The sequence below is a fragment of the Protopterus annectens genome, chromosome 3.part1 (genome assembly GCF_019279795.1).
Source record: "Protopterus annectens isolate FY-2018-M chromosome 3.part1, PAN1.0, whole genome shotgun sequence".
Classification (NCBI taxonomy): domain Eukaryota; kingdom Metazoa; phylum Chordata; order Ceratodontiformes; family Protopteridae; genus Protopterus; species Protopterus annectens.
This window is the reverse complement of record NC_056732.1, coordinates 1742681007-1742707476: the sequence shown is the minus strand read 5'-3', so window position 1 is coordinate 1742707476 and position 26470 is coordinate 1742681007. Positions and strand designations below refer to the sequence as shown.

Genomic DNA, 26470 nt, shown 5'->3' with positions numbered 1-26470 from the left:
GTCATATTGCATTTGATAATAAAGGAGAGGATGAGTGGATTTCCTTACAATAGGGATGTGCCCCCCCTACTCTGGTATCTTTCCTGACTACCTTTAAAAATAATCGAGATGGACAACCACTGACTGATATTTGGGTAGAGGGGTCACTGTGGAAAAATGTCTTAATAGACACAGGAGCAGCAGTATCTGTCACAAACAGACAGTTACCAGCAAATCCTATAAAAAAGTTTGCATTTCAACATTTAATGGCACAGGATGCTATGCAGTGAGTAGCCAAAATGTGGACATAAAGTTTAGTCAAGAGAGACAGACATGGAAGGGTGCATTTTTAATGCATTTATCTTGCACAAATACCATTTTTGGAATGGACATTCTAGGGCCTTTAGGCATAGTAATTGATTTACCTAATGAAATTCTGTCGATGGGAGACAAACAACAAAGAGAAGAAGAGCAAAATACAGGTTGCTATGCAATCTCTCTACCTGACAAACCTAAAAAGCCTACAGGCTATGTAAATACAGACAGTGAGGATGTATGGAAGCATTTACAACAGCAATTCCCAAATCTGTGGTCCAAGGGTCCCAGTGATTGTGGGAAACTAGAAAGCCCAGTTGGGGTAGGAAGTGATCAGGACTATATACCACCTTTTCAGAAAAACAATATCCTATTCCTAGGGAAGCAGAAGAACATATGGAAAAATGTATTGCAGAATGGGAAAAAGAAGGGATTATACAAAAGGGCAACAGTCCTACAAATTCACCAATCTGGCCAGTTAAGAAAAAAGATGGTAGTTATTGTCTTGTTATTGATTTACGGAAGGTTAATCAATATACTACTCCTAGAGCACATTTGATTCCAGAGTCGCAGATTTGGCTGCACATATTAAGCCACAAAGTAAGTGGTTTACAGTAATAGATTTAGCAAATGGCTTTTTTTTTGCAGTACTACTCAGGAAAAAAGATTGGCCAAGATTTGCCTTTACATTTAAAAACCAGCAATATGTCATGACAAGGTTACCCCATGGGTTTCAAAAACAGTCCAGTTATTTTTCATCAGACAGTAGGATCCATTCTACAACATTTGGAAAAGGATAATTCAGTAATACATTACATTGACAATATTTTAATGCAGTCAGAAACAGTAGAGGAGCATGTACAGCTTCTTAAGAGAGTTTTTCATACTCTACAGCAAGCAGGGTTTAAGGTTAAAAGTGAAAAAAATCAGTTTATGAAGCAAAAAGTTAAGTTTCTAGGTACAATTATAAAACCAACAGGAAGGTCTCCTAGCCCTATATGTGTACAAGGCATTTTACAAATGGAAAAGCCACTGACTATAGCAGACTTACATAAATTCCTGGAAATCATGAATTACAATAGGGAATTTATAGAGGATTATGCAGCCGTGGCTGCTCCCCTATACAAAAAGTTACAGGAACAAAAGAACTCCACCTTTTTAGAGTGGGGATCTCATGAAGAGGAGGCATTTTCACAAATAAAAGTAAAACTAACACAAGCTACAGAATTAATAGCACCCACATCAAGGTTACCATTTGTGTTACATGCAGCAGCAGGGAAAAAAACACTGTCTGTGGTACTACTACAGAAATGGCCACATGGCAGCGACAACAGAATGGAAAAAACATTACGCCCAGTCACTTTCTTTAGCAGGAAGATGACTCCAGTGAAACTGGGCTACCATCCATGTATACAGCAGTTATTAGCCATTTACTGGGGTATTTTCCAGCATTATAGTACAAACACCACATCAAGCAGTAAAAGCTCTGATAGACAATTTTGAAATGAATCAAATTACAGATAGTATTAGTCAGGCAGTCTTTGCAAAATGGATGGCACTTTTTGGTATGAAAACTGTTACTATACAGACAGGGGACAAACACTATTTGTCAAACCACATGGGATACGAAGGAAAACAGCATAACTGTTTAGAAAAGATAATGTCACCTGAGGTGCAATTTTTAGCATCTGATTTTGATCACTTTAAGCCATCCATCTTTGTGGATGGAGCACAATATTGGGACCAAGGCAGACACTGGACAGGATTTTTCATAGTTCCAGAGAATCCACAGCTGGGTTCTCCTGAACTAATCAAGTTACCAGGGCATATGTCAGCTCAAAGAGCTGAACTGGAGGCAGTACTGTATGTGCTAAAGTATTACAATCCTATTAACATTTTTTCAGATAGCGCTTACATAGTAAATTCTTTAAGACTGCATATGGAAATCTGGGTAAGGTGAGGATTTGTGGATAGTGTAGGTAAACCATTATGGCATGCTGAAGTATTAAAAGACATATATAAATTTATAACAATGTCAAAACAACAAGGACAGTATAGCATCTTAAAAGTAAAAGCACATCAAAAGCCAACCAGTGAAACTTACAGGTTAAATGTGTTAGCTGATACTTTGGCAAAACAAGCAGCACAAAATGGAAAAGAACTTCCAGAATATGAGTATGCAAGTGTAGAAGTTAGTGTCTTAAAAGAGTTAGATAAAGAGTCAATAGAAAAAGACCTTGTAAATATACAAAAAACAACAGGGCTTAAAAAAAGCACACAGGTCACTCCAAAGCAAGTACAAATATGACTCAGTCATTGCCCATGCCGGTGTGAATGACCTGAGACGTACCTCCCTGGACTACATGAAAAGAGACATAGAGGAGCTCTCTGATTATGTAGCCCAGGCCGATATGACCCTGACCCTGAGCAGCATCTTACCCTCACCAAGAATGATGCCACAGTACAAAGACAAAATGATCAGCTTTAACAATTGGCTCAATTACTGGTGTCATTCTAAGGGGATGCAATGTCTGTCTGCTTGGAATGACATGCTTGACAAGCCATGCTGCTTCGCAAGGGATGGCTTGCACCTGTCACCCCTGGGCTTCCGGATATTGGCCAAGGCTCTTGCCACCCCATAGTGCCTTTTTTAGGCAAGGCTCAAAAGACAAACCCACCTCCCTAGAAAACACAAGTGGAAAAAAACTAAGGGTAATGCTGCTCAATGCCAGAAGTCTAAACCTCAAGATGCACACTCTCGAAGCCCTCCTCAGTATGGAGAACATCGATGTCTGTGCAGTGACTGAAACCTGGTTCAAGGCTCCTGAGAGCACCCCAGCACTACCAGGTTATACCTCTTATCATGCTTTTTGACCTCAAAACTTGGACCGAACCACAAAAGGAGGGGAGTGTCCATATTCATCAAAGATACCCACACCTCCAGGTTAGTGGCAACACACAAAGCATCGGAGACCATCCATGTGCAACTAACCATAGGCAAAACTGCCCTACAGTTTGTAGCATGCTACAGACCACCCTCTCAAACTCAGGAACCCCACTCCATCTTTCTGAAGACACTGGAGAGTATGAATGTCTCTCCAAATACCATCATATTGGGAGACTTCAACTACCTAAACATAGACTGGGAGCATTACTCAAGCCCCAACACCCTAGCCCAAAGGTTCCTAGAATTCATAAACTCAAATGCAATGGAACAACTAGTCACCACTCCCACAAGCGGAGATAATATACTAGACCTGATCATCGCAAACATGGGGACACAATGCTCCACACCGGAAGTATACCCCTCATTGGTGAGATCAGACCATAAATTAATCTCACTGGAAATCCACATCCCGCCCCCACCCCCAGCACAAAAGACCACAGTGAAGAATTTCTCAAAAGCTGACTTCACACTTCTTAAGACTGAAGTGGTATCCTTCAAGGCCCCTGGGCCAGTGGAAACCACAGCCCACACCAGTGAATCCTTTATAAACGCTTTCTACGGACACCTTCAAGAATGCATGGATCATGCAATCCCAAATAAAACCAAGACCCATTCCCCCAAAGGCAGGTGTCCTGTCTGGTGGACCCCAGCCATTAACAAGCTTTACAACAGGAGGAGGAAGCTACTACATGACAGAGCAAAATCCCCAAAAGGGAAGGCATCTCTGATCAGTACTAGCAAAAAACTACGATCACTCATAAAATCATCCAAGGCCAACTTTGAGAGAAAAATCGCAAAAGACACTAAACACAATCACAATTATGTTAGAAACCTGGGTGGAAACTCCCAGATATGCTCAGAGTTAGTCCAAAATGACAAAAAATACACTGAACCCACAGACATTGCCAACATACTGGCAGACAGGTTCAGTGCAAATCCCCCCCCCCCCAAAAGAGAAATATCTATCCCAGCAGAGTGTAGCCTCCCTGACATCTCAGATGCCCAGGTGAGAGCCGCCCTCCCCTAAGCTAAAAATACAGCATCAATGGGACCAGACAGTGTCTCGGGTTGCGTGCTACATGAACTCCAAGAGGAACTAAACCCGCACATAAGGCTGCTGTTTAATCTTAGCCTTACTACAGGATACGTACCCAAAGAATGGCGTACAGCAACAGTGGTCCCACTCCACAAAGGAGGTGCTTCTACGGACCCTGGAAATTACCGCCCCATAAGTTTGATGAGCCTGGTCTGCAAAGCTATGGAGAGGATCATTATGGAACTCATAAACAAAGACATTGGGGACCTACAGACCCTGGATCCTACCCAATTTGGCTTTGTCAAGAGCAGATCCTGCCTTTTGAACCTGGTTGACTTTTTTGAAACAGTCACTAAGGCCATTGATGAGGGAAAGGTAGTTCACACAGCCTACCTTGATCTTGAAAAGCCTTCGACACAATACCCCATTCGGGCATCATAGACAAGCTCACCAGCTTAAATGTAAACCCATATGTCATAAGATGGGTTGCAAACTGGCTCAAGGACAGAACCCACAAGGTCAGAATTGCTGGAGCCATGTCAGACTCTAAGCCAGTCACAAGCGGTGTCCCACAGGGCTCGGTCCTGGGACCTCTCTTGTTCAGCATTTATTTTTCCAAGGTGCAAGCAAACATAGGAGGATTGTGTCTGACAAAGTTCGCAGATGACTGCAAACTGGGTGCCATAACTGATACTCCAGTGGACACAAGCATCCTTCAGAAAGGCCTCATAGAAATGGATAACTGGTGCCAGAGCCATGGCCTTAAACTGAATGCCAAAAAATGTATAGTCATACCCTTTGGGAAAAACAAAGTACCCACAAATTACCACATAGGTGGTAATCCATTAAGTACGGAAGAAGTAATCGTGGACCTAGGGACCCAAGTTGACAGTAACCTCTCATTTGACACTCACATTGCCAAGGTGGTTAGGAAGACCTTCCATATTATCCACCTTATCATGAAAGGATTCACATCTAGATCAAGAGAGGTCATTGTGCCCCTATACTCTTCTCTTATCAGGCCCATAATTGAGTACAATGCACCATTTGGGATGTACCTTACCCGACACCTGCAGCAGTTAGAAAGACCCAAAAAGTACCTCACCAAGAGGATCAAGGGTCTCAAACATATGTCATATGCTGCCCGGCTGAAGAAACGCCAGCTCTATTCAGTCGCATACCGCCTACTCAGAGGCGATCTATGCCTGACGTACAAGGCCATGTCCAATCCGGAATTAATGGACATGCTCCACCTCAGAAAATCCAAATCCACCAGAGCCATGAGAGCAAGAGATTTGAACCTCAACACAGAAATAAATAGGACATGCTGGAGGGACAGATTCATAACCCAGAGACTCCCTACACTCTGGAACAGAATCCCAGTCCATGTTAGGCAGAGCCCCTCACTAACTCTCTTCAAGAGAAATCTTGACGAGTGGATGGGAGATCGTAGGTTTACCCCGGGGGTCATCTCTGTGTCACTACTAGACACAGGCACAGTAAACTAAACCCTAAATGGGCATAGTATTCTCATTCCAAGGGGTGGCGAAAGCCACACACACTCTGGCTAGGCTTATAAATGCCCTAGGGCAGATAGCCTAGTATGAACCTATGAACCTATAAGAAACCGATCAATGCAGATTAGCAGGTATATCACCAAAGGAGTACTATGCATACACCACCTCCAAAGGGTTACAGTTGCCATATGTACTATTTCAGTTGGCACATCAGTTGGTCAAGTTAAATCACCAAATACTGAGCCACATAGTAACTGATAAGTTATGGGTAGTTGTAAAACAAAAGTATTGGAACCCAAATTTAAAAAAGGTCTGCAAACTGATTATAGAAGAATGTTTAATCTGTCTGCAGGTAAATGCTAAAAGCAAAAGGCCTCAGTTACATCGAGTACAGCCAGCAGATGGACCACGGTATGCAGTTCAAATAGATTATGCAGGTCCATTACCAACAACAAAGGGAGGTTACAGGTATCTACTAGTAGTAGTGGACGTCTTTTCAAAATGGGTAGAAGCAATTCCTACCAAAACCATGACAGCAAAGGCAACAGCAGAAGCCTTATGGAAAATATTTTTTGTCATTGGGGATGGCCATGGGTCATATAGTCAGACAATGGCCCACAGCTTGTTAATGATCTCATTGAACAAATGTGTAATTAGGCATACAGCAAAGGTTTCATGTACCATACCATCCACAATCTAATGGCATTATAGAACGTATGAATCGGACGTTAAAAGAACGTCTAAAAAAGGCATGTTTGGAAAAGGGCAATACATGGGTACATCATCTGCCTGGTATTTTAATGGGTATTCAAGCAACACCAAACCACTAAACAGGTATTTCCCCATATAAAATAATGACAGGCCACAAAATGCCCATACAATTACCATTTGACCCAGATTTACCTAATGTTAGGCCCATGCTAGAAATCAACAAACATCAGGAATGGCTAACAGCTTACTAGTATATGTGACTATAATGCAAGGGAGCAAGCCTTCCATCTATGGGAAAAAGTGCCAATATTACCAGCTGAAGAAAACCTTCCCTGTGGAACCAAAGTATTGGTAAAAACATTCCAAGCAGAAGGACCATGGGCTAGCAATTGGCAAGGCCCTTTTGAAGTAGTAGAACAAATTGGACCGTTAGTGTACAAAATCAAAGGAAAAAAGAAAAACTGAACAATGTTGGTACATAAAGATCAACTAAGAATAATCAAAAATGGTGAGCAATGTAAATCTGATTAAATGTATTCTCTTGTAGGTTTACAACAGAGAAAACCATAATGAAATTGACATGGTTTAAAGTGCATCCTTTTGGAAATCCAGTTTGGGATGACCAAAGGCAAAATGATTCAACAATGGAATTTCTATTTAAAGGATGTTTTTTTTTAATTGATAATAGCTATCATACTAACTATTATTGTATTGCTTAGTATTAAATTATACTTACAACCTGTTAATCAAACTGTAAAGTTACATAAGAGAGAGAGTAAAGAAATGTGGAAAAATGAACAAGATTGGTCACCATCTTTTAACACTTTTTTAGCAAGACGATGTTGGTATGCAAAAAACATGAATGTTTCTAATTGTTGGGTATGTAGTTTAATACCAAAAATAACAGGGGTAATGCCTCTAATACCTATTCCACTAAATTCTCTTAGTAGTTGGAGGGTATTAATAAATGAAAAAGTAGATCAAGTCATAAATGTACAATTATGTAAAGCAAGAGTACAGTTATCTGCAATAGTGCAGGGGATCACATGTTTTCAACAAAATGGAACTGTTCTAGTGGGTAATAGCAATTGTATTCAAACAATTGAAATGATAAATTTTCACAACCACATACCAGTACGTGGAGTATTTTCTCATGTTTTTCCTATTTTAATACCAATTAAGGGTCAGTTAATATTAAGTGACACAGCAGTATTTCATTTTTCACAAAATTATAAAACTGAGTGTAAAACCAATATGACATGTTGGCAAAGTAAAACAGATAAAAATTTTACAGTTGTACATGATAAAACTCCTACTATGGGGCAAGTAAATGGCAGTCTGGTAAATAGCAGTGTTCCTCTATCAGATGGGTTATATTACATCTGTGGTAAATATGCTTATAAATGGTTACCAAAGGGATAGGATGGCACCTGTTATATAGGATTAGTGGTACCAGCAATGCATCATGTAAACGAGTTACCAAAAGGAAGCATTAGAAATGCAAAAAAAAAAGGGATATATTGCCTGTGATTGAAAGTCCAGAAAATCCAGTAGATACCTTAGATACATCACATATATATCATCAAAATCTTGATTATATTAAATTAAAAGATATGGATTTAGGAGATGTAATCTCTGGAGCAGGTGTTTTCCCTTGGTACAGGGCTAAAAAAGCCATCTGGGAGCTGAGAAAACTATCTAAACTAGTTGAGGTATTGGCAAATGCCACTTTCAACGCAGTCCTTGACATTACTGTCAAAATGACAGCAATACGAACTATGGTTTTGCAAAATCGAATGGCATTAGATTACATATTAGCTTCTAAAGGGGGTACATGTGCTTTAATAGGAGAACAATGTTGTACATTTATTCCAGACAAAACAGAATCTGTAAAAGCACATTTAGAAGTGATTACACAAGTGTCTCAACATACTAGAAAAAACTGGAATGATGATTGGAGTGAATGGTTTAGTAATCTATTTACAGGATGGACAGGAAAAATCACTGTATTTTTAATTTCTTTTATTGTTATTGTAATGCTTGGTTGCATATTATTTACATGTATTAAAGTCTGCTTAGCAAAAGCTAGTCAAGTTACTGTTGTTAATTGTCATAATGAAAAAGTATTATCAAATAATGCTGAATTTATTTCCCTAGTTTAAAATAAAAAAGAGGGAATTGTTAGAGTGTGCTCAACAATACACTAAAGTTGAAAGTAACTTTGCTACAAATATGCAACATAAATAAGGTATAAGATACAGCTTGCTTAAATGTAGAAATAGAGTTTAGCAATATGTGATCAGCATCCATACTAAATGACCGTGGCTTGGAAAATAAGGAATCTGCTGAATGGACATTATTTCCTTACAAACAGGATGTATGCAAGAGCAAAAATGCAAAATCTGCTTTTAAAGAAGACTGTGACAATCTGTTTCCTTAAAAACATATTTTTCTGCATATAAAAATAATGGATACAATATGTTTCCTTAAACAACAGGACATGTTTCTGCATATAAAAATAATGGACACAATATGTTTCCTTAAACAACAGGTTCTGCATATAAGACACAATGTTTCCTTAAAGAACAGGACATGTTTATGACACTGTTACAATCTGTTTCCTTGGCACAAGAACAGATGTTCTTATACAAAAGACAAAAAAACAGGATGTTCACACTGTCAGAAAAGCTGAAAAAATAATATTATTAAGTCAGCAGTTTGTGTCAGCATCTGTAACAATCACTATTGTTTCTACAGGATGAGCAATTCTCCAAAATAGAATACCAAGAGGAAATGTATATGTATGTGCATGACTAAAATTGTATATAAAGATCTGTATGAATCTGGTTATGTTAGGGGTATTTGTAGAGACACATTTGTCTCGAGGTAAATGTTGTATCTCTCACATCATCTGTACTTTATGAGAAGTAAAGTGGAACAGTACTTTAAGCTGCAACGTTAGTCCATTTGGTTTATTATAAAAAGTTATTTGTTACTGCTCTAAGTTGATGCTGCAAAGTATATTCTCTCATCAGTGTATATTCTGCAAGTTTCTGTATGCAGCAGACTGTGAATGCAAATATAACCAGACTTTGATTTTAGCAGAATCCAGTCAGCAAGACTGAGTGTCTTAAGAAGACTTCAAATCCATCACAGTAAGCAGCACCATATAATTTTTCACATATATGCCATACAGATGCTACTAAAATTTACACTAACAATAAAAATGCACATTAACAATAAAATACATAATAATCATAATCATAAAAATAAAAATAAAATACATCCTATTATTTATGAATGTTCCTATTCTTCAAAATAGGCTTCAGAGGACCTCTATCATTTATCCTCCCTCTCTCATTCTCATTCACCATTTCTATAACCATAAACATAAAGGAATGATGGGTGAGTTTCCATTTTAATTTTATAAAGAGATGAAAGGAGGTAGTAGATAGCTTGAAAGAGATAATCAGCAGAATGAGCAGGGTGAGATTACTCAGGAATGTACAAAATGCAAGGGAGATGAGACCAATAAGGGTGAAAATAAGGACTGAAAGACCAGACTGGTTATAGATTGACTTCTATAATAAATATTGTTGAGGTAATGCTAATAAAAGTATTATCAGGAAGACCAGAGTAAGTAATGTACAATTTAATGAGAAAGAAGCAAGTTGTACTTATGCATGAATCATGTACCACAAACCTGTAAACTGCTGGAGGAGACAGGAATGAAAGGAAGGGGTAATATGTGATATTAAGAAAGCATCTAATGGTCCTGCTACTCTACATAAAAAAATTAAGGGTATTTGATATGCAGATTAACTGCTACCAAAGATCTATACAAAACTAATTGTCCTAAAAGTATTGGGGCAACTTCCCTGACCTCATGTGAGAGATTCATCCATCTTATCCCCTTAACTTCATGTAACCTTCTCCATAGATGCAGAACCATATGTTAGGGTTGTGTAATGTTAAGGGGGACACCATAAGTATTCCATTACCTCCTTTCATCTATGCTCCTAATGGCCAGATTTCAGTACACCATTTTTTTTGTATGACAACTTTAGTTAGGTGGCTTGCCACATCACTAAATAGAATGTGGATTCTCATGGCGTATACTGAAAGGATCTGGTTTGGGGAAATATTTAATCTGAAGTTCTTTATAAAAGGGTGAAGCTGGTGGTTTTGATGACTAAGGAAGTTATGGAGCAGAGGATGTAACAATGGTTTCCATCTTACTCATGTCTGTTCTTGCTAGTAATATAGATCTTGGCATGGAAATTAAGAAGTTGACTATAGAAAGATGAAGTAATAGGTGATGGCATAATCAGAAGCTGAGTATGGTATGTGACAGAGGGAGTAAAAGTGAACGACATGTCAGGAAAGGTGTTTAAGGTGGCAGAACTAAAAAGACATGGCACTGCATCAGAATCCATGTCTAAATTAATTAAAGAGCTACAAAGTGTTTAGACTTACCTGGACTGGGATACACTAAAGGTGGAAAGAAGGATAAGGTAAACAATAAAATAAGGCTGGAGCATGTCAGATCTGAAGATAAATATATAAGCAAGAAATGAGGGACAGGTAAAAGGGGAATATGAGTAGTGGATAAGGAAGATCAGGGGAATAAGAATATTTGAGAGGACTGCATACAAGGAGATATGGAGAAATGGATTGTTTTCAGACATACTAACATGTAAAGAGGATATGCAGAGAAATGGGCGAATAACAAACTGAGGGAACATGTTATATACAAAACATGATTCAGAAAAAGGAACACACTCTAAAAAGGATTAAGGAAGAGAGGTGAAAGAGCGTTAGCCTAGTTCTGAAAAGGATGAATGAGTGCAGGACAAAAACATTTTAAGGAGGGAGCAGTGATGACTTTTTACATATCTATGTAGTGCTGCAATAGGGGCACCTGATAAATAAAGTAAGTGAAAAAGACTGGATAATATAAAAGGACATCTGAAAAGGTAGAAAATAAAGAGGCATTGTAAGATTTGAAAGAGAAACAGCAGCAAGGAAAATAAATATATTGGAAGCTAGAGAGTAGCGGGAGACAATGGAGACCTAGGTAGGTATGAAGGAAGTCAGAATAGTGTGGGATCACAAGCTATAGATATGGGTTAGATGTACTTTTTACCATACTCCACTGGCTAAAACAGGGAGGAAGAGTACAACCAGCTGCTGAAAGTGAGGAGAATAGGGAAAAAATACTGCACACGTTATGGTGATTAAATGAGTTAGATGGATAAGTATAAGTATATGATGTATGGAAAAATGTGTGGAATGTGACAGCAGCTGAGCATGATGCTTTGGAGTATAAGGAAAAGGATGAAAGCCAGAGAGAAAGAAGACATCTCTTTTAGTTACAGTGAAAATGCTGTAGTGAAATATTGGAAAGAGGGAGCCTAAACTGAGATGGGGGGGTTCCTATTAGCTTGTCAAACACTCAAAAGAGTGAACACTCTTTGATCGACAGCTAATAGACAAAACTTAAAAAAGTCGAACGGCCGGAACAGCGATTTTTTTTTTCCCCAGGGAAAAAAACATTGCTGTCCCCCCCCAAAAAAAACCCAAAAACAAATCCACAAACAAAATTAAGTGGGGGGCTTCACCCTCACACCCCCAACATGGGGGACTATGTCCCCCACACACCCCCTACTTAAATATACTAACTCCGAGATCGCACCACCCACAGTGGAGGAAACTGCAGAGTCCCGACAATGGCCCAACGATTTTTTTCCCAGGGAAAAAAATTGCTGTCCCAGCTGTTCATCTTTTTGTGGTTTTGTCTGTTAGCTGTCAATCAAATTGCATTCACTCTTTTGAGTGTTCGACAAGCTAATAGGAACCCAAGAAGGGTAAGGGGGGAGTGTATGTAAAGCTGGAGAACATGGCAACAACAAGAAGAATCACAATATAATTAACAGAAATAGTTTACCCTGAAGAAGACTACATAAATATGCATTTCTAATGTGAGGAATAAAAATTAAAGAAAAAATTCTTAGCATGTGTAAGATATCACAACTTATAAAGCAGACCAGTGGAGAAACTATACAGCTTGTTTTAGGAAAACTCTCCTGCAGATGTCCACATAATATTTTACCTGTTTCAACTTAAGATTGTTTCGAATGTCATTGGCACAAAGTTGCAGTGACGTGACATAACCCCTTTCTGTTGATATAAGCTCTTCAATTGCCATCTTCTGTTTTTGCTCAGATTTGCTTAAAGATACATCCTTTTCACATTGTGAGTCGAGATAACGAACTTCATTGACTGGATCATAAATATGCTGCATTTCAGAGGTCTCCATATTGACACCACCTGCCTAGGAAAAGCACAGAAGATTAATAAGCATGACTTACGACATTTTCGTTTACACACACACACACACACACACACACACACACACACACACACACACACACACACACACATGCACGCACACACACAAAGTCTCTACGAAATATGATGATTAGGTTCACAAAACTGCTATTTATAAACTTTCAAGATTTTAGTGAATTATAAAAGTTCGGCTATCATAGTAGCAGCTGTGTATTTTGCTAAGAAAATGTTAGGAAATGAGATGACATACACATTGCTATTAGAATGACTGGAAAATCTCAGACAATTTTGATGCAGTTCATTATTGGAATAAAAAAGAGCAACTGCTACATCAGATTTGACAGCCTGTGAAATGATTTACATCTAAGAGTCACCTAGTGCATGTGCATTTTTTAAACTATACATTGTTCCAGACATTGGAATTTACTGAAAATTGTAGTAATAAGACAAAATATAAGCTGGCATTTAGTGCAGTTTGGGAAATATTTTTTTCACTATGGAATGGCAATGTTTACCAACGTGCAATCAGAAGTGGTCACCATGCCTTAGGTACTGGATAATGAAAATGGAGGGCACTGATGTTAAAGATTCCCTTTAGATTGTAAATTTAGTGAGTTCAGTGGAAATGCAAGGAAAATATAAATAAAAGATTAATGAAAATTAAAAAAAGATCAGATATATGTGTCTTCTTTTAGGAACATGAAATGGTATGAGAGATTTTTACTGCAGTTAATCTGGCAATAATAACTGCATAAATGTTTTTTCATTTTTATATGTCACATGGGGACAAGGGATTAATAATGTTTTTCACTAGCTGTTAATAAAAAAACTGCAGTGCATAATTCCAATAATGGAACTTATACATGTAACTATTTTTTTTTTTTTTTGCTTAATAGATCTTGTGTGTGGGGGTACCTCTCTTTTTTACACTATACCATAACTTGCAACATGAAGGAGTCTATGCATGAAACAAAAGTACAGTTGTGTACACTTACCATAAATGTAGATGTTCTATCGCAGTATACACAAAGTACAGTTGTGTACACTTACCATAAATGTAGATGTTATGTCGCAGTATACACAAAGTACAGTTGTGTACACTTACCATAATGTAGATGTTTGAGTGTATTCACTATTGCAGTCATCACATTTGGGTTATCTGCTTGCAGGTAGCTCTCAGCCGGCCTGATTATCAAAGTCTTGGGTCCTGCATTGGTTGCTGTCTCTTCTTCCATGACATCAGGTAGTCAGGGGTATAAAGCATGCAGCCGATGCCATTACATCAGTTTTTCTTGCCCCACATGTCAGGTGCCTCATAATGGGAAGCAATTACATACAAGATTACATCTTCAATTATAAGCAAATACACCAGAAAGCTTAAATACAGTAAACAAGAAGGGAGATATAGCCAATAGAAGTCAGGGGGCTGTAGGGAGGGTAATCAGGACTGCAACAGTGACTGCACTCGAACATCTACATTTACGGTAAGTGTACACAACTGTACTATGTTCTTCATGTTTCACTTTTGCAGTCATTACAATTGGATAGATTCCCAAAGCTAAGGAAGGGAGGAGGCAATTAGAGAGCATTAGGACCAGCTATTAGGCCCTGAAAGACTGCAGTGGCAAAACCAGCTCTGGCTTTAGAGAAAACAGGCAAGTGGTAATGCTTGGTGAAGGGATAAACAGAACTCCAGGTAGCAGCTTCTAGGATGTCCCTGGTAGGAACACCTCTGAGAAAGGCTGTTGAAGTTGATGCAGCCTTGATGGAACATGATCTTATCCCTTGTGGAGTAGGTTTTCCATGGTGCTTATAGCAGAAATGAATTGCAATAATGGTTTGATTTGACATGACCTTCCCTTCTGCCCCTGCAGCAAAGGCAACTAGCAGCTGTTCAGTTTTTCTGAGAGGCTTAGTCCTGTCCAAATAAAATCTTAGTTGTCTGTGCACATCCAAAGAGTGCAGTATACATTCTCCTTTGTTCTGTGGATTAGAAAAGAAGGTTGGCAAATGAATGGACTGATTAAGGGCCACACTGGATACCAACTTGGGCATAAAAGAAGGCTTGGTCCTGAGGGACACCCTGTCTGCATGGAAGATGATGAAGGGCTCAACTGCCTTGAGGGCCTGTAATTCAGACACTCTTCTTGCTGAAGTGATGACTAGAAGGAAAGCTGTTTTCCAAGAAAGGAATTTCAACTCTGCAGTTACAGCTAGCTCAAATGGAGGTAGAGTGAGCTTTTCCAGTACAAAGTTAAGGTCCCAGGCTGGAGTAGGGGCTCTTCTGGGTGGTGTTAAGTTTTTGGCCCCTCTGAGGAATTGCTTCAGCAGTTGGTGAGAGAAGAGGGGTGGCTCCATATTATAATGTGCTGAAATGGCAGAGGCATGAATTTTAATAGAAGAGAAGGAAAGGCCCTTGTGAAGCATCTCTGTTAAGTATTGAAGAATATGCAGTAAACTGGGCACTGCTGTGCCCATCCCCTGAGTTTAGCTTCAGGAACAGAATCTTTTCCACTTTTCAACATAGAATTCTTCTAGTACTAGGCCACCTTGCCTCCAGAATGACATCCAGCACTTGCTTACTGAGGGATGGTAATGGAGAACTCTGGTAATTAGCCAGGCTGCAAGGTTCAGGGTTTAAAGCTAGGGATGCAGAATCTGGCCCTCCTGCTGGGACAGCAGGGAAGGGGTTTGAGGCAGGTGCCATGGTTCCAGCTGTGGCACACTGCACAAGAGGGGGTACCAGTGTTGGCGTGGCCAGTTTGGTGCAATGAGTATTGTATTGGCTTGTCCTATTTGATCTTTAGTAGAACTTTGGAGAGGAGAGGTAGAGGGGGAAAGGCATAAACTGAGAGGTTTTCCCAGGTGAAGGACAGAGCATCCATTTTCCAAGCTTGTCTGTGGGGAGTCCTTGTGCAGAAATTGTCCAGTTGGTATTTCTGAGGGGAGGCAGGCAGGTCTATCTCTGGGCTCCTCCATTTGTTTCTCAACATGTTGAATATCTTTGGTTCCAGTTTCCACTCATGTGGATCCATGAGATTTCTGCTTAGGTCATCTGCCAGTGAGTTTAGCTTGCCTGGCAGGAATTGAGCCTGTAGGTGGACTTGGTAGCTCAAGGCTGTGTTCCACAGAGCCATGGCTAGTCTGCAGAGGGGGTATGAGTGGGTTGCCCCCTGCTTGTTTATGTATCACATAGCAGTGGTGTTGTCTGTTTTTACCAATAATTGTCCTGGAAGGATGTGGTCCTTGAAGGCTATCAGAGCATTCTGTACAGCTAACATTTCTTTTTGATTGGTATACAGGTGCATTTGACTCGGGTTCCATTTGCCTTGAAAGCACTGTCCTGCCAAGTGAGCCCCACATGCATAGTCTGATGCGTCTGTTGTTAGGGTTTGGGTGTCAGGGGGTAGAGTGAATGGCAGTCCCTTGTTGAGGTAGCAGGCCTCTGCCCACCAAAGGAATTCTGTCTTTATACAAGGGATTATAGGAATCACTGATTCCAGGTCCTGAGAATATTGACACCATAGGCTTTTTAGATACCATTGTAGTTTCCTCATATGCAGTTTTGCATATGGAATTAGTAGAATGCAAAAGGGCTTGAACCCCAGAGCTTGCAGTATTTTCCTTGCAGTTAACTGGGTTTTTGTGGCCAGTAATTTGAAGAAGGCTGTCAGGTAAACTTGTTTTTCTGGCATGAGGTAGGCCATCTGGGAAGTTGTGTTCAAGCTTGCTCCCAGGAATTCAATTTGTTGGCAGGGTACTAGATGAGATTCCTTTTCATTTATGGTGTACCCCAATGAGGTTAGCAGTTTCTTTACAAATGCCAGATGATTTAACAGTATGTCCTGGCTTTCTGTCTGAATTAAACAATTGACCATGTATGGGTAGATTTGAATATTTCTTTTCCTGCAAAATGCAATGACTGGAGCCAGGCATTTTGTGAATACCCTGGGTGCAGTAGATAAACCAAAGGGCAGTGCAGAGAAGTGATAGGACATGTAGCCTGCTCTGAAGCGTAGGTATTTTCTGCAAGAATCCCTTATTGGGATGTGCAGGTAAGCTTCCTTTAAATCCAGTGTTGCCAACCATACATTTTTGCCCAGCATGGAAAGCAGCTGATGAAGAGTCAGCATTTTGAATTTTGGAATTACCAAAAAAGTGTTTAGGATACATAGGTCCAGGATAGGATGCCAGGAGTTGTCTTTTCTGGGTACCAGGAAAAGTCTGGAGTAAAAACCTTGTCCCCATTCTTCTGCTGGGACAGGCTGAATAGCCCTGATACTTAGAAGAGAGAGAACCTGCTGTTGAGCCTCTGCCCACTGATTTGGGGGTAGGTCTGGCCAACCTTTTGGGGTTGGTAAGGAGTGGAAGTAGAATCTGTACTCTTGGGAAACAATATTTAAAACCCATTTGTCTTGGGTAATGAGTTTCCAGTTTTTTGCATGCAGGGCGATCTTTCCCCTAATGGCGCGAACTGCACGGTCAGTTGAGCAGGGCTTGGAAGGTTTAAGGTTAAGTCATTGTGACAGTTTACCATAGGGGGTGTCTTACTACTTCCAGCTTTGGAAGTGGGAGCCCCTCACTGCTTAGGCCTGTGAGTACCTTGAGACTGTGGCCCAGGTGGTCTGCTGTTCCTGGATTTGGACTGAGAAGGCCTGGAAGAGACAGGAAAGGACCAGTTCTTAGAAGGCCAATGCCCACTAAATCTGGGAGGCTGTACTTGCAGGAAATCTTTAAGAGTTTGCATACATTTAGCTTTTTCCTCCATCTTTTTAAGAACTTCTTCTGCTATGTTGCCAAACAGGCAGTCTTGGTTTAAGGGAGCATCCAGTAATTTGGCTTTAACATGACCTGGCAGAGTTTGCTCCTTACGCCAAGCATGCCTTCTAGGAACAGACCCAGTAACAGCAGCCCTACATGATGCCTCTAAGGAGTCAAAACCACACTGCAAAGTATGTTTACCAACTTGTTCAGCAGAATGCATTAAATCCTGTAATTCTTTATTTTCAGCACAGTCAGGAATCAACATCAGTTTCTGTTAAGTAATCCAATAAGATGCTGCTGGTACTTTAATATATGAAACTGGCAGATTAAGGCCCTAATGGCCAAAGTAGCAGAAGTGTATATCTTCTTACCCCATCTGTCCAGGGCCCTGGAATCTCTATCAGAGGGGGTAGGATTTCTGGCATTAGTAGCCTTAATGCCTCTGGGTCCCTGTGAAAGGGTCTCTGGATCTGCAGTAGGATTCTTAAAGAGGAACTTTTGAGAATCAGGTACTCTGTGATACCTGTCAGGTTTCATGGGAGCCGGAGTTAAAGTGTCTGGGGCCAGGCTAGATTCCAAGAAGGCATCATCTACAATGTCCAGTACAGGGGTATAGCTAAAGGCCTGTGTTGAGGCAGGTGTAAGAATTCCCTAAGCCTCTTTTTGGAGTCGGAGTAACCCTGGCTTTCCCAGCGGAAATGCTCCTTAAGAGTATGCAAAGTTTCACCAAAAGAGAAATCTTCTGGAGGGTAAGCAGAGGAAATGGAGTCCTCTGCATCAGAATCCTCATAGATAGATAAGGGAAAATCCTGGTCAACAGAAGAAACAGAAATTTCAGAATCCTGATCAGAAGAATCAGAAGGAAAATCGGTTCTAGGTCTCTTAGAGGGAGAAGGGTGGCTTCCCCTAATTAGAGTAATAAGGTCTTCAGCCATTCTTATCATTTTTTTTTAGGCATATGGGCCTGATCATGCGGTCTGGACATCAGTTTTCTAGGCGCGGATCGAGTCTTAGGCCTTGAAGAAGAAGATGGCATCAGTTTGATATGCAAGTCAGTAGGTTTGAATACACCCTCAGAAGCCAGTGCCTGCACAGTGGCTTCAGACCCATCCAAGGTAAAGACATCCACAGGTTCCATAGTCGAAGAAGCATCTTGTGGCATACCGGACTCCGAATGGGTCTCAGTAGAGGCCTGCGAATCTGAAGTAGCAGGTATCAGGGGCTGCGAAAGTGCCTTACTGAGTACTGGCGAACTGGTGACTAGCTTAATGGAAGCGTCGTCAGCAGCTTTGGACCTATGTGGTCTGTCTTTGTCTTTATCTTTACATTTTTTCCGAATGTCAGTAGTCGGATGGCTTACCAAAGCCATTTCTGGATAACTGAACTGAGTACCAAAATAGTTAGATGCAAAAATGAACCGACGACGAATAGTACAAGGTTTGAATAAGGCACAAAAGCGACAGCGTGGGATGTTGTGGCCTGGGCCTAAGCAAGGAAAGTATGAATGAAAATCTTTATGAGGTATTTGCTTTCCACAAGAAATACAATTGTTAACTTTTACTGACATCGGTTTAGAGCAAGAAAAAGGACCCCCCCCCAATGGGGCACTTAGCTTTTCAGAAGACTTCGGTTCTGAAACCCGAAAATGAAAACTTCAGGAGTTGGCCAATCAGCACTTGCAAACTGCTTCTGCTTCGGGCAACGCACGTCAAGAAAGACTGATGTAATGGCATCAGCTGCATGCTTTATACCCCTGACTACCTGATGTCATGGAAGAAGAGACAGCAATCAATGCAGGACCCAAGACTTTGATAATCAGGCCGGCTGAGGGCTACCTGCAAGCAGATAACCCAAATCTAATGACTGCAACAGTGAAACATGAAGAGCATCACTGAACTGCAATATCACTGTGGTTATCAGGACAACTTCTGTATGAAGAGTCATATTATCACATTGTTATGTGGATGAAAGCACTATTTAAACTGATTGTGTCATGTTTCTTTGAACTTAGAAGAGGGGGTTCCTCTCACTTCTACACTAAAAGGCTACACTCAGTTATACGAAAGGGTTGTATTACTGCATTATATAGCAATACTAAATTATCAAAGAAGTGATACAATATATATTGACTAGTTTCCTCACACGTAGTATTTGTTAAATGTTTGAGATGTTTGTATGAGTATATACAGGAAAGTGAATAACAAAAAGGGATAAATGACTACAAACTGCATTTGCAGAAATATTAATCTATTAAGTAAACTACAATTACTAATCTTAGAAGGAAGGAATTTATTTTGCAATAGTGAGTGATTAAGGTTTTACAAACCTTGACTTTATGATTTGATACAAATTTTCATGGTGTATTAAGTGAATGAATTTTCCGTTGCTGGGTTTATGGGGTTTTGTAAGATCTCTATAAATGACTACTTATTTTGGATTTTATATTTTAGATATAGTTAACCAACTAGTAGTTACAAGTTTGGTTTTGAATATGTGTGTATGTAAATACCCTGTAATGTAGATATATTAAAGGTTTTCTTAAGGAAGATATATGTGATCTATATTATACAGCGGTGGGATTTTACCTCCACTTGAAAAGTTTACAGAATCAAATATAGTGGCAAGTGTTTTACTATCAAAATCCTGAATGCAGATTATCTGCAGATGGGATATTGGATGGCAGATGGATGATTATGGTGTTGCTGAACATCAGTAGCTCATATCAGTGAATGTCAGTGTGGATTCGCTGGATGTGAAGTTGATCTAAGGGCTACAAATCACAGTACAGTGTGGATTGGGACACTCATCCCTTTCCTCACTGTAGTGTGATCTCAGAGTTGGAATATATAGTTAGCAGGGGGGGTGGGGAGTGCAGCTCCCCACAAGGGGTGTAGGGGTCTTGCCTCCTTGCAAAGATGTGATGTGAAGTGTACTTGAGCTCCTGTGCGGACATCATGTTTTACGTTCGGTGATGTAGTCAAATCTGCTGAATTCGTTCAGAAGATTTGACATTTAACCTAAGTGTAATTTGTGATTCAGCCTTTCTGTTTGAGGTTCCGAATGGACTTTTGTAACAATTTTCACAATTTTGATAGTAAACCGTGGCAAGTATATGTTGCATTACTTTAATTGTTGATTAGTTGGCTATGGCTTGCATAATTAACCTGAAAAGGTAAAGTGATTATCCCATTCTGTGTGATCTGACTTACTAGGTAAATATATTCATCTGTGTCTGGATGTTTTAAGTATTCATGCACTAGAGTTAAGAATGAAGTTCACCTCTTAGTTTTGAGTAAATTGCTATAGACTGAGCTGATGCTAACATGCGAGGTTCACTGTAGACTACTTACATTGCCTCAGGGTGCCCAGAGCTAGCAGACTGGCAACAGAAGGTATGACTAGCTGTGACGTCATGATATGTAGCATCTGGTAAAATAGGGAGTATTAATGAAGTATAAATGGGGGAAGGGTCTAAATACAAAGACTCAAGGGGAATGGTGGGTCAAAAGCTCCAAAATTACAAATGAATGCGAACAGTAGCAGCAACTGATGGATACAAAAGCCTATACATTTGGTAGCAAGAACTTATGGATATGCAAGCAACCTTCACCCCCCCCCCCCAACATAACCCAAATGACACATAGCCCACAAACTCAGTGGGCCACTCAACCACAGCCCATAAGGCATAACATTGTACCCAACACTCTAGTCATAGGTGACTCTATAGTCAGGCACACTGATGGTCCACTCACCAGGCTAAACAAGGAGAAATTTACTGTCAGCTGCCTGTCAGGTGCCAGGATCCGCCACATACCATGCACTCAGGTCACTCCATAACAAGTACAGATATGACTCTGTCATTGTCCATGTTGGTGTGAATGACCTGAGACATACCTCCCTGGATTACATGAAAAGAGACATGGAGGAGCTGTCCGATCTTGTAGCTCAGGCAGGTATGACCCTAGCCCTGAGTAGCATCCTGCCATCACCCAGAATGATACCACAGTACAAGGACAAAATGATTGTCTTCAACAATTGGATAAGCTCCTGGTGTCATTCTAAGGGGATCCAGTATCTGTCTGCCTGGGATAACATGATCAACAAACCATGATGCTTTGCGACAGATGGCCTAAACCTGTCGCCCTTGGGATTCCGGATACTGGCTAAGGCTCTTGCCACCCCTATAGTGCCCTTTTTATGCAAGGTTCAAATGATAAATTCACCACTGTGACAGGTACAAGCAAGCAAAATCTGAGGGTATTGCTACTTAATGCTAGAAATCTAAACTTCAAAATGCACTCACTCGAGGCACTCCTTAAAATGGAGAACATCGACATCTGTGCAGTGACAGAGCCTGGTTCAAGGCTCCAGAGAACACCCCTGCATTACCAGACTATAATTCATACCACACCTTTCAGCCACCTGACCTGGACTAAAACACTACAGGTGGAGGCATGTCCATATTCATTAAGGATATCCACACCTCCAGGCTAGTTGCTCAGCGTAATGCATCCGAGATTATCCAAGTGCAACTAACTCTGGGCAAGGCCACAATCCAAACTGTAGCTTGCTACAGATCCCCCACCATGCCCTAGGATTCCTACTCCTCATTTCTTGATACACTGGAAAATATTAGTGTACAACCTAACACCCTAATAATGGGCAATTTCAACTACCCCACCATTAATTGGGAAAACTACAAATGTACCAACTCTTGTGCTCAACGTTTTCTGGAATTCATAAATTCCAGTGCCTTGGATCAACTTATCCACACCCCCACCAGGCTCAGCAATATCCTAGACCTGGTCATTACCAACATGGGCAACCAGTGTTCCACACCAGAGGTCATTTCCTCGTTGGTCAGATCCGACCACAAGCTAATCACCCTAGAAATCCACATCCCACTCCCACACGCCATTAGGGAAACCACCATAAAAAATTTCTCCAAAGCCAACTTCATACTTCTTAAGACAAAAGTGGCAAACTTCACGACATCTATGCTGATGGACAATGGAGGTACGACTGCTGACTCCTATACAAATGCACTTTATAAGCACTTACACGAGTGCATGGATCGTGCAATCCCTAACAGAACCAAGATGCTATGCTCCAAAAAAAGGAATCCAATCTGGTGGCACCCTGCCATAAACTAACTCTACAACAGAAGAAAGAAACTGTTGCAAAAAAGAGTAAAACCCCTGATTGGAGGAACTCCATGGTAAGTCTCAGTAAGAAGCTGAGATCCCTCATAAAATCCTCCAAAGCTAGTTAGGAAAACAAAATCGCCAATGATTCTAAAGACAGCCACAAAGCATTCTATAGCTATGTCAAGAATCTCAATGGCAACACTCAGATCTGCTCTGAGTTACAGCGCAATGGCACTAAATATACAGAACCAACTGATATTGCCAACATCCTGGTAGATAGGTTCAGTGCTAACTTTACCCCTCCCTCACCCTATAAAGGGCCCATCTCTATACCAGAAGAATGCAAAGTTCCTGTAATCACGACTGCACAGGTAAAAAACACACTCTCCAAAGCCAAGAACACAGCATCGATGGGACCTGACAACATCCCAAGCTGCTTTCTACATGAACTACAGAATGAACTGGCACTCCACCTAAGTATCATGTTCCATCATAGCTTCACCTCAGGCTTTGTGCCCACTGAATGGGGCACCGCAACTGTTATCCCACTCCACAAAGGGGGAGCCACCATGGACCCCATGAACTACTGCCCCATTAGCCTGATGAGCCTGGTTTGCAAGGCTATGGAACGTATCATCATGGAACTTATAAACAATGACACTGGTAATCTCCACACTCTGGACCCTACCCAGTTTGGGTTTGTAAAAGGCAGATAATGTCTCCTAAACCTGATACACTTCTTTGAAGCAGTCACCAAAGCTGTAGATGAGGGTAAGATGGTCCACACTGCCTATTTAGATCTCGCCAAGGCTTTCAACACCATCCCCCACTCTGGAATTATAGACAAACTCACTAAACTAGGTATAAATCCCTAGGTCTCAAGACGGGTTGCCAACTGGCTCACTGACAGAACCCACACTGTGAAAGTAGCAGACTCTAAATCCAACTTCAGACCAGTGACAAGTGGAGTACCACAGGGTTCAGTCCTAGGTCCTGTCCTGTTTAGTATCTACTTCTCTGAAGTACAGGCTAACACAGAAGGTCTTTGGCTAACAAAGTTCACAGATGACTGCAAACTAGGAGCCATAATCAAAACTCCTAACAATGTGGACATCCTACAAAACGGCCTCACTGATACAGATGCCTGGTGTCAAAGCCATGGCCTCAAGCTCAATGCCAAAAAGTGCATTGTTATCCCTTTTGGTAAAAACTCTGTACCCATGAACTACCACATAGGTGGTAGTCTACTTAACACCAAAAATGTGATAAGAGACCTTGAGACACAGGTGGACAGTAGTCTCTCTTTTGATAATTACATTGCCACAGTAGTCAGGAAATCCTTCTAAGTGACACACCTCATCACAAAAGGTTTCTCATCCAGAAAAAAAAAGAGATCATTGTTCCCCTCCACTTATCACTCATTAGACCCATTATAGACTACAACACCCCTTTTGGTATGTACCTCACAAGACATCTACAACAACTGGAAAGGCCACAGAAATACCTCACAAAGAGGATTACCGGCCTCAAACAGATGCCCTATGCAGACTGTCTCAAAAACCTCCAGCTTTACTTTGTCGCATATCGCCTACTCAGAGGCGATCTCTGCCTAACATACAAAGCTATGTCAAACCCAGAGCTGTTGGACATGCTCCACTTAAAGAAATCCCAATCCTGCCGAGCTACATGCTCTAGGGACCTAAACCTTGTCATCACAATAAACAGAACATGCTGGGGGGATAGATTCCTGTCCCAGAGACTTCCCATACTCTGGAACAAACTACCTATCTATATCAAATAAAGCTCCTCATTAGCACTTTACAAGAAAAATCTTGATGATTGGATGGGAGATAGGAAATTCACCACGGGGAATCACTTCTGTGGCTCTGCTTGACAGGGGCACAGGAAAATAATTTTCTTGGGTGGCAAAAGCCAGGGTACAGTTTGGCTAGGCTTATATAGGCCCTAGGGCCAATAGCCTTGTACCTACCTATTAACATACGAACCTCTGAACTTGAAACAGAAACTATCAATTTAGCTTGTATGCTGACACTGCTATTTTATGTATTTATAAAGAATATAACACCAGACCTTTGAGAACTCAAAATCATAACATATGCTGACATCATGGTAAGTTATAGGACCAATTCACCCACCTCCACCAGCAAAGAACAACTAGAAGACATCCCTTGAGTTTCTGATTAACTGGACCATTTGGCTCATTAAAAATAACCAAGAAAAATAGTTATGATTTTGGTACAAGGCATGACTCACAGCCATCCCTCAGAATTGGACCATACTACTGAGCAATAAGGAAACCATTAAAACTACTCCTTACATCAAATGTTTAGGAGTCTGCCTAGACCAAGCTCTCTCCTTCCAGTATAACGTCAACATAACAAAACCAACTGGCAACTATTTTGGTCAAGAAGACTTCTCACTTTGTATGCACAAAAAGTAGAATGGCCATTATCATAAGAATTCTGCTAGCCCAACAGTATCAAACAAAAAACTAGCATCTCTTCAAAGCACCACCAACAGTATGTGTAGATTCATAATCACTGCACATTACTGAGGAAAGCAAAATGGCTGTCAATAAAACAGAGCTAATTCTTATCCACAAACTGTTGAGCTCAGACTCATTCCTATACTTCGCTAACAAATAGAACAAAAGAATACCCATTTGCAACCTAAAATCCCACATCCTGTCTACCTCCTCTTTACGGACTCGAAGAATCAAACTTCATAACTTTCATCCCATTTAATCTCTAACATTCAAATCTATTTCTTTTTCACAGATTTCTGCATACAGTCAAACAATTTCTAGTCAAAGACTACCTATAATTGCTTCCACTAGTGTGGTATCACATAATTACCATATATGTTATTTTGAATATTTTGCTGCCTGCTGAATATCAGAACCCCCCCCCCCCCCCCAGTCCATTGGCTTATTCATTCCTCCTAGAGTGAGAGATGTTCCTGGCCTAATGAATCCCTGTGAGAGGTGAGAACCAATCATAGGGTCATCATACTGGTAGCCTTTAAACATTTTTGTTGTACATCTCTAAATTGAGCCTCTGTTGGTGAAGTGGCCTCCTGCATCACCATGGCAACAATGCCTATGCCCCGATAAAGAACTCTTTGACATGCCCACATAAGTGCTACCATTTCTGGCTTGTGGAACTCCCACCCATATATCTTCCAACTTGTAACTTTTCTACAGGAGACTGACTTTTCCACTCTTTGGAGTGCCAGAACATGATAGGGATAGGAACTGCCATGACCCTTTAAATAAAGATGGCAAATGTCAGTTTCCTGAGTAGCTAATTGATCTCAGGTTATATGAGTCAGAGTCAGGCTTTTATTTATCTGCACCACAGAGGTGGGTACATAATTACCCTATTCTAAGTTCCTGCTCTCCTCAGAAACATAAACCAACTCAACATATGATAAGAGGAATAACCCCTTCCCATCGTACCATCTAGCTATGCACCCGGGTATTACGTCTCTGCTCTTAAACTTTACCTCCTCCCATTCCCAACATACCCAATGTATATACCATATATATCACGTTTAGCAGGTGTGGTTGTATTACTTCAGTCTTGTATGACTTACATAGCTACACAGGCTGTTATAAAATTGGTTTTAAGTAAAAATGTTATCATTTATATAACTGTAAATGTGATATGACATATAAACATAT

The 26470-nt window shown here is 40.6% G+C and overlaps 1 protein-coding gene across 2 annotated transcripts in view; it reads right to left on the bottom strand.

Moving 5' to 3' along the window:
• Window positions 1-26470, bottom strand: part of ARHGEF37 (Rho guanine nucleotide exchange factor 37) — a 1079989-nt gene that overhangs the window by 562427 nt on the left and 491092 nt on the right. For both annotated transcript variants that reach the window (XM_044067741.1, XM_044067740.1), the window contains exon 5: window positions 12618-12839. In XM_044067741.1, the coding sequence (XP_043923676.1) occupies window positions 12618-12839 (222 nt within the window). The remainder of the gene's footprint in view (window positions 1-12617; window positions 12840-26470) is intronic.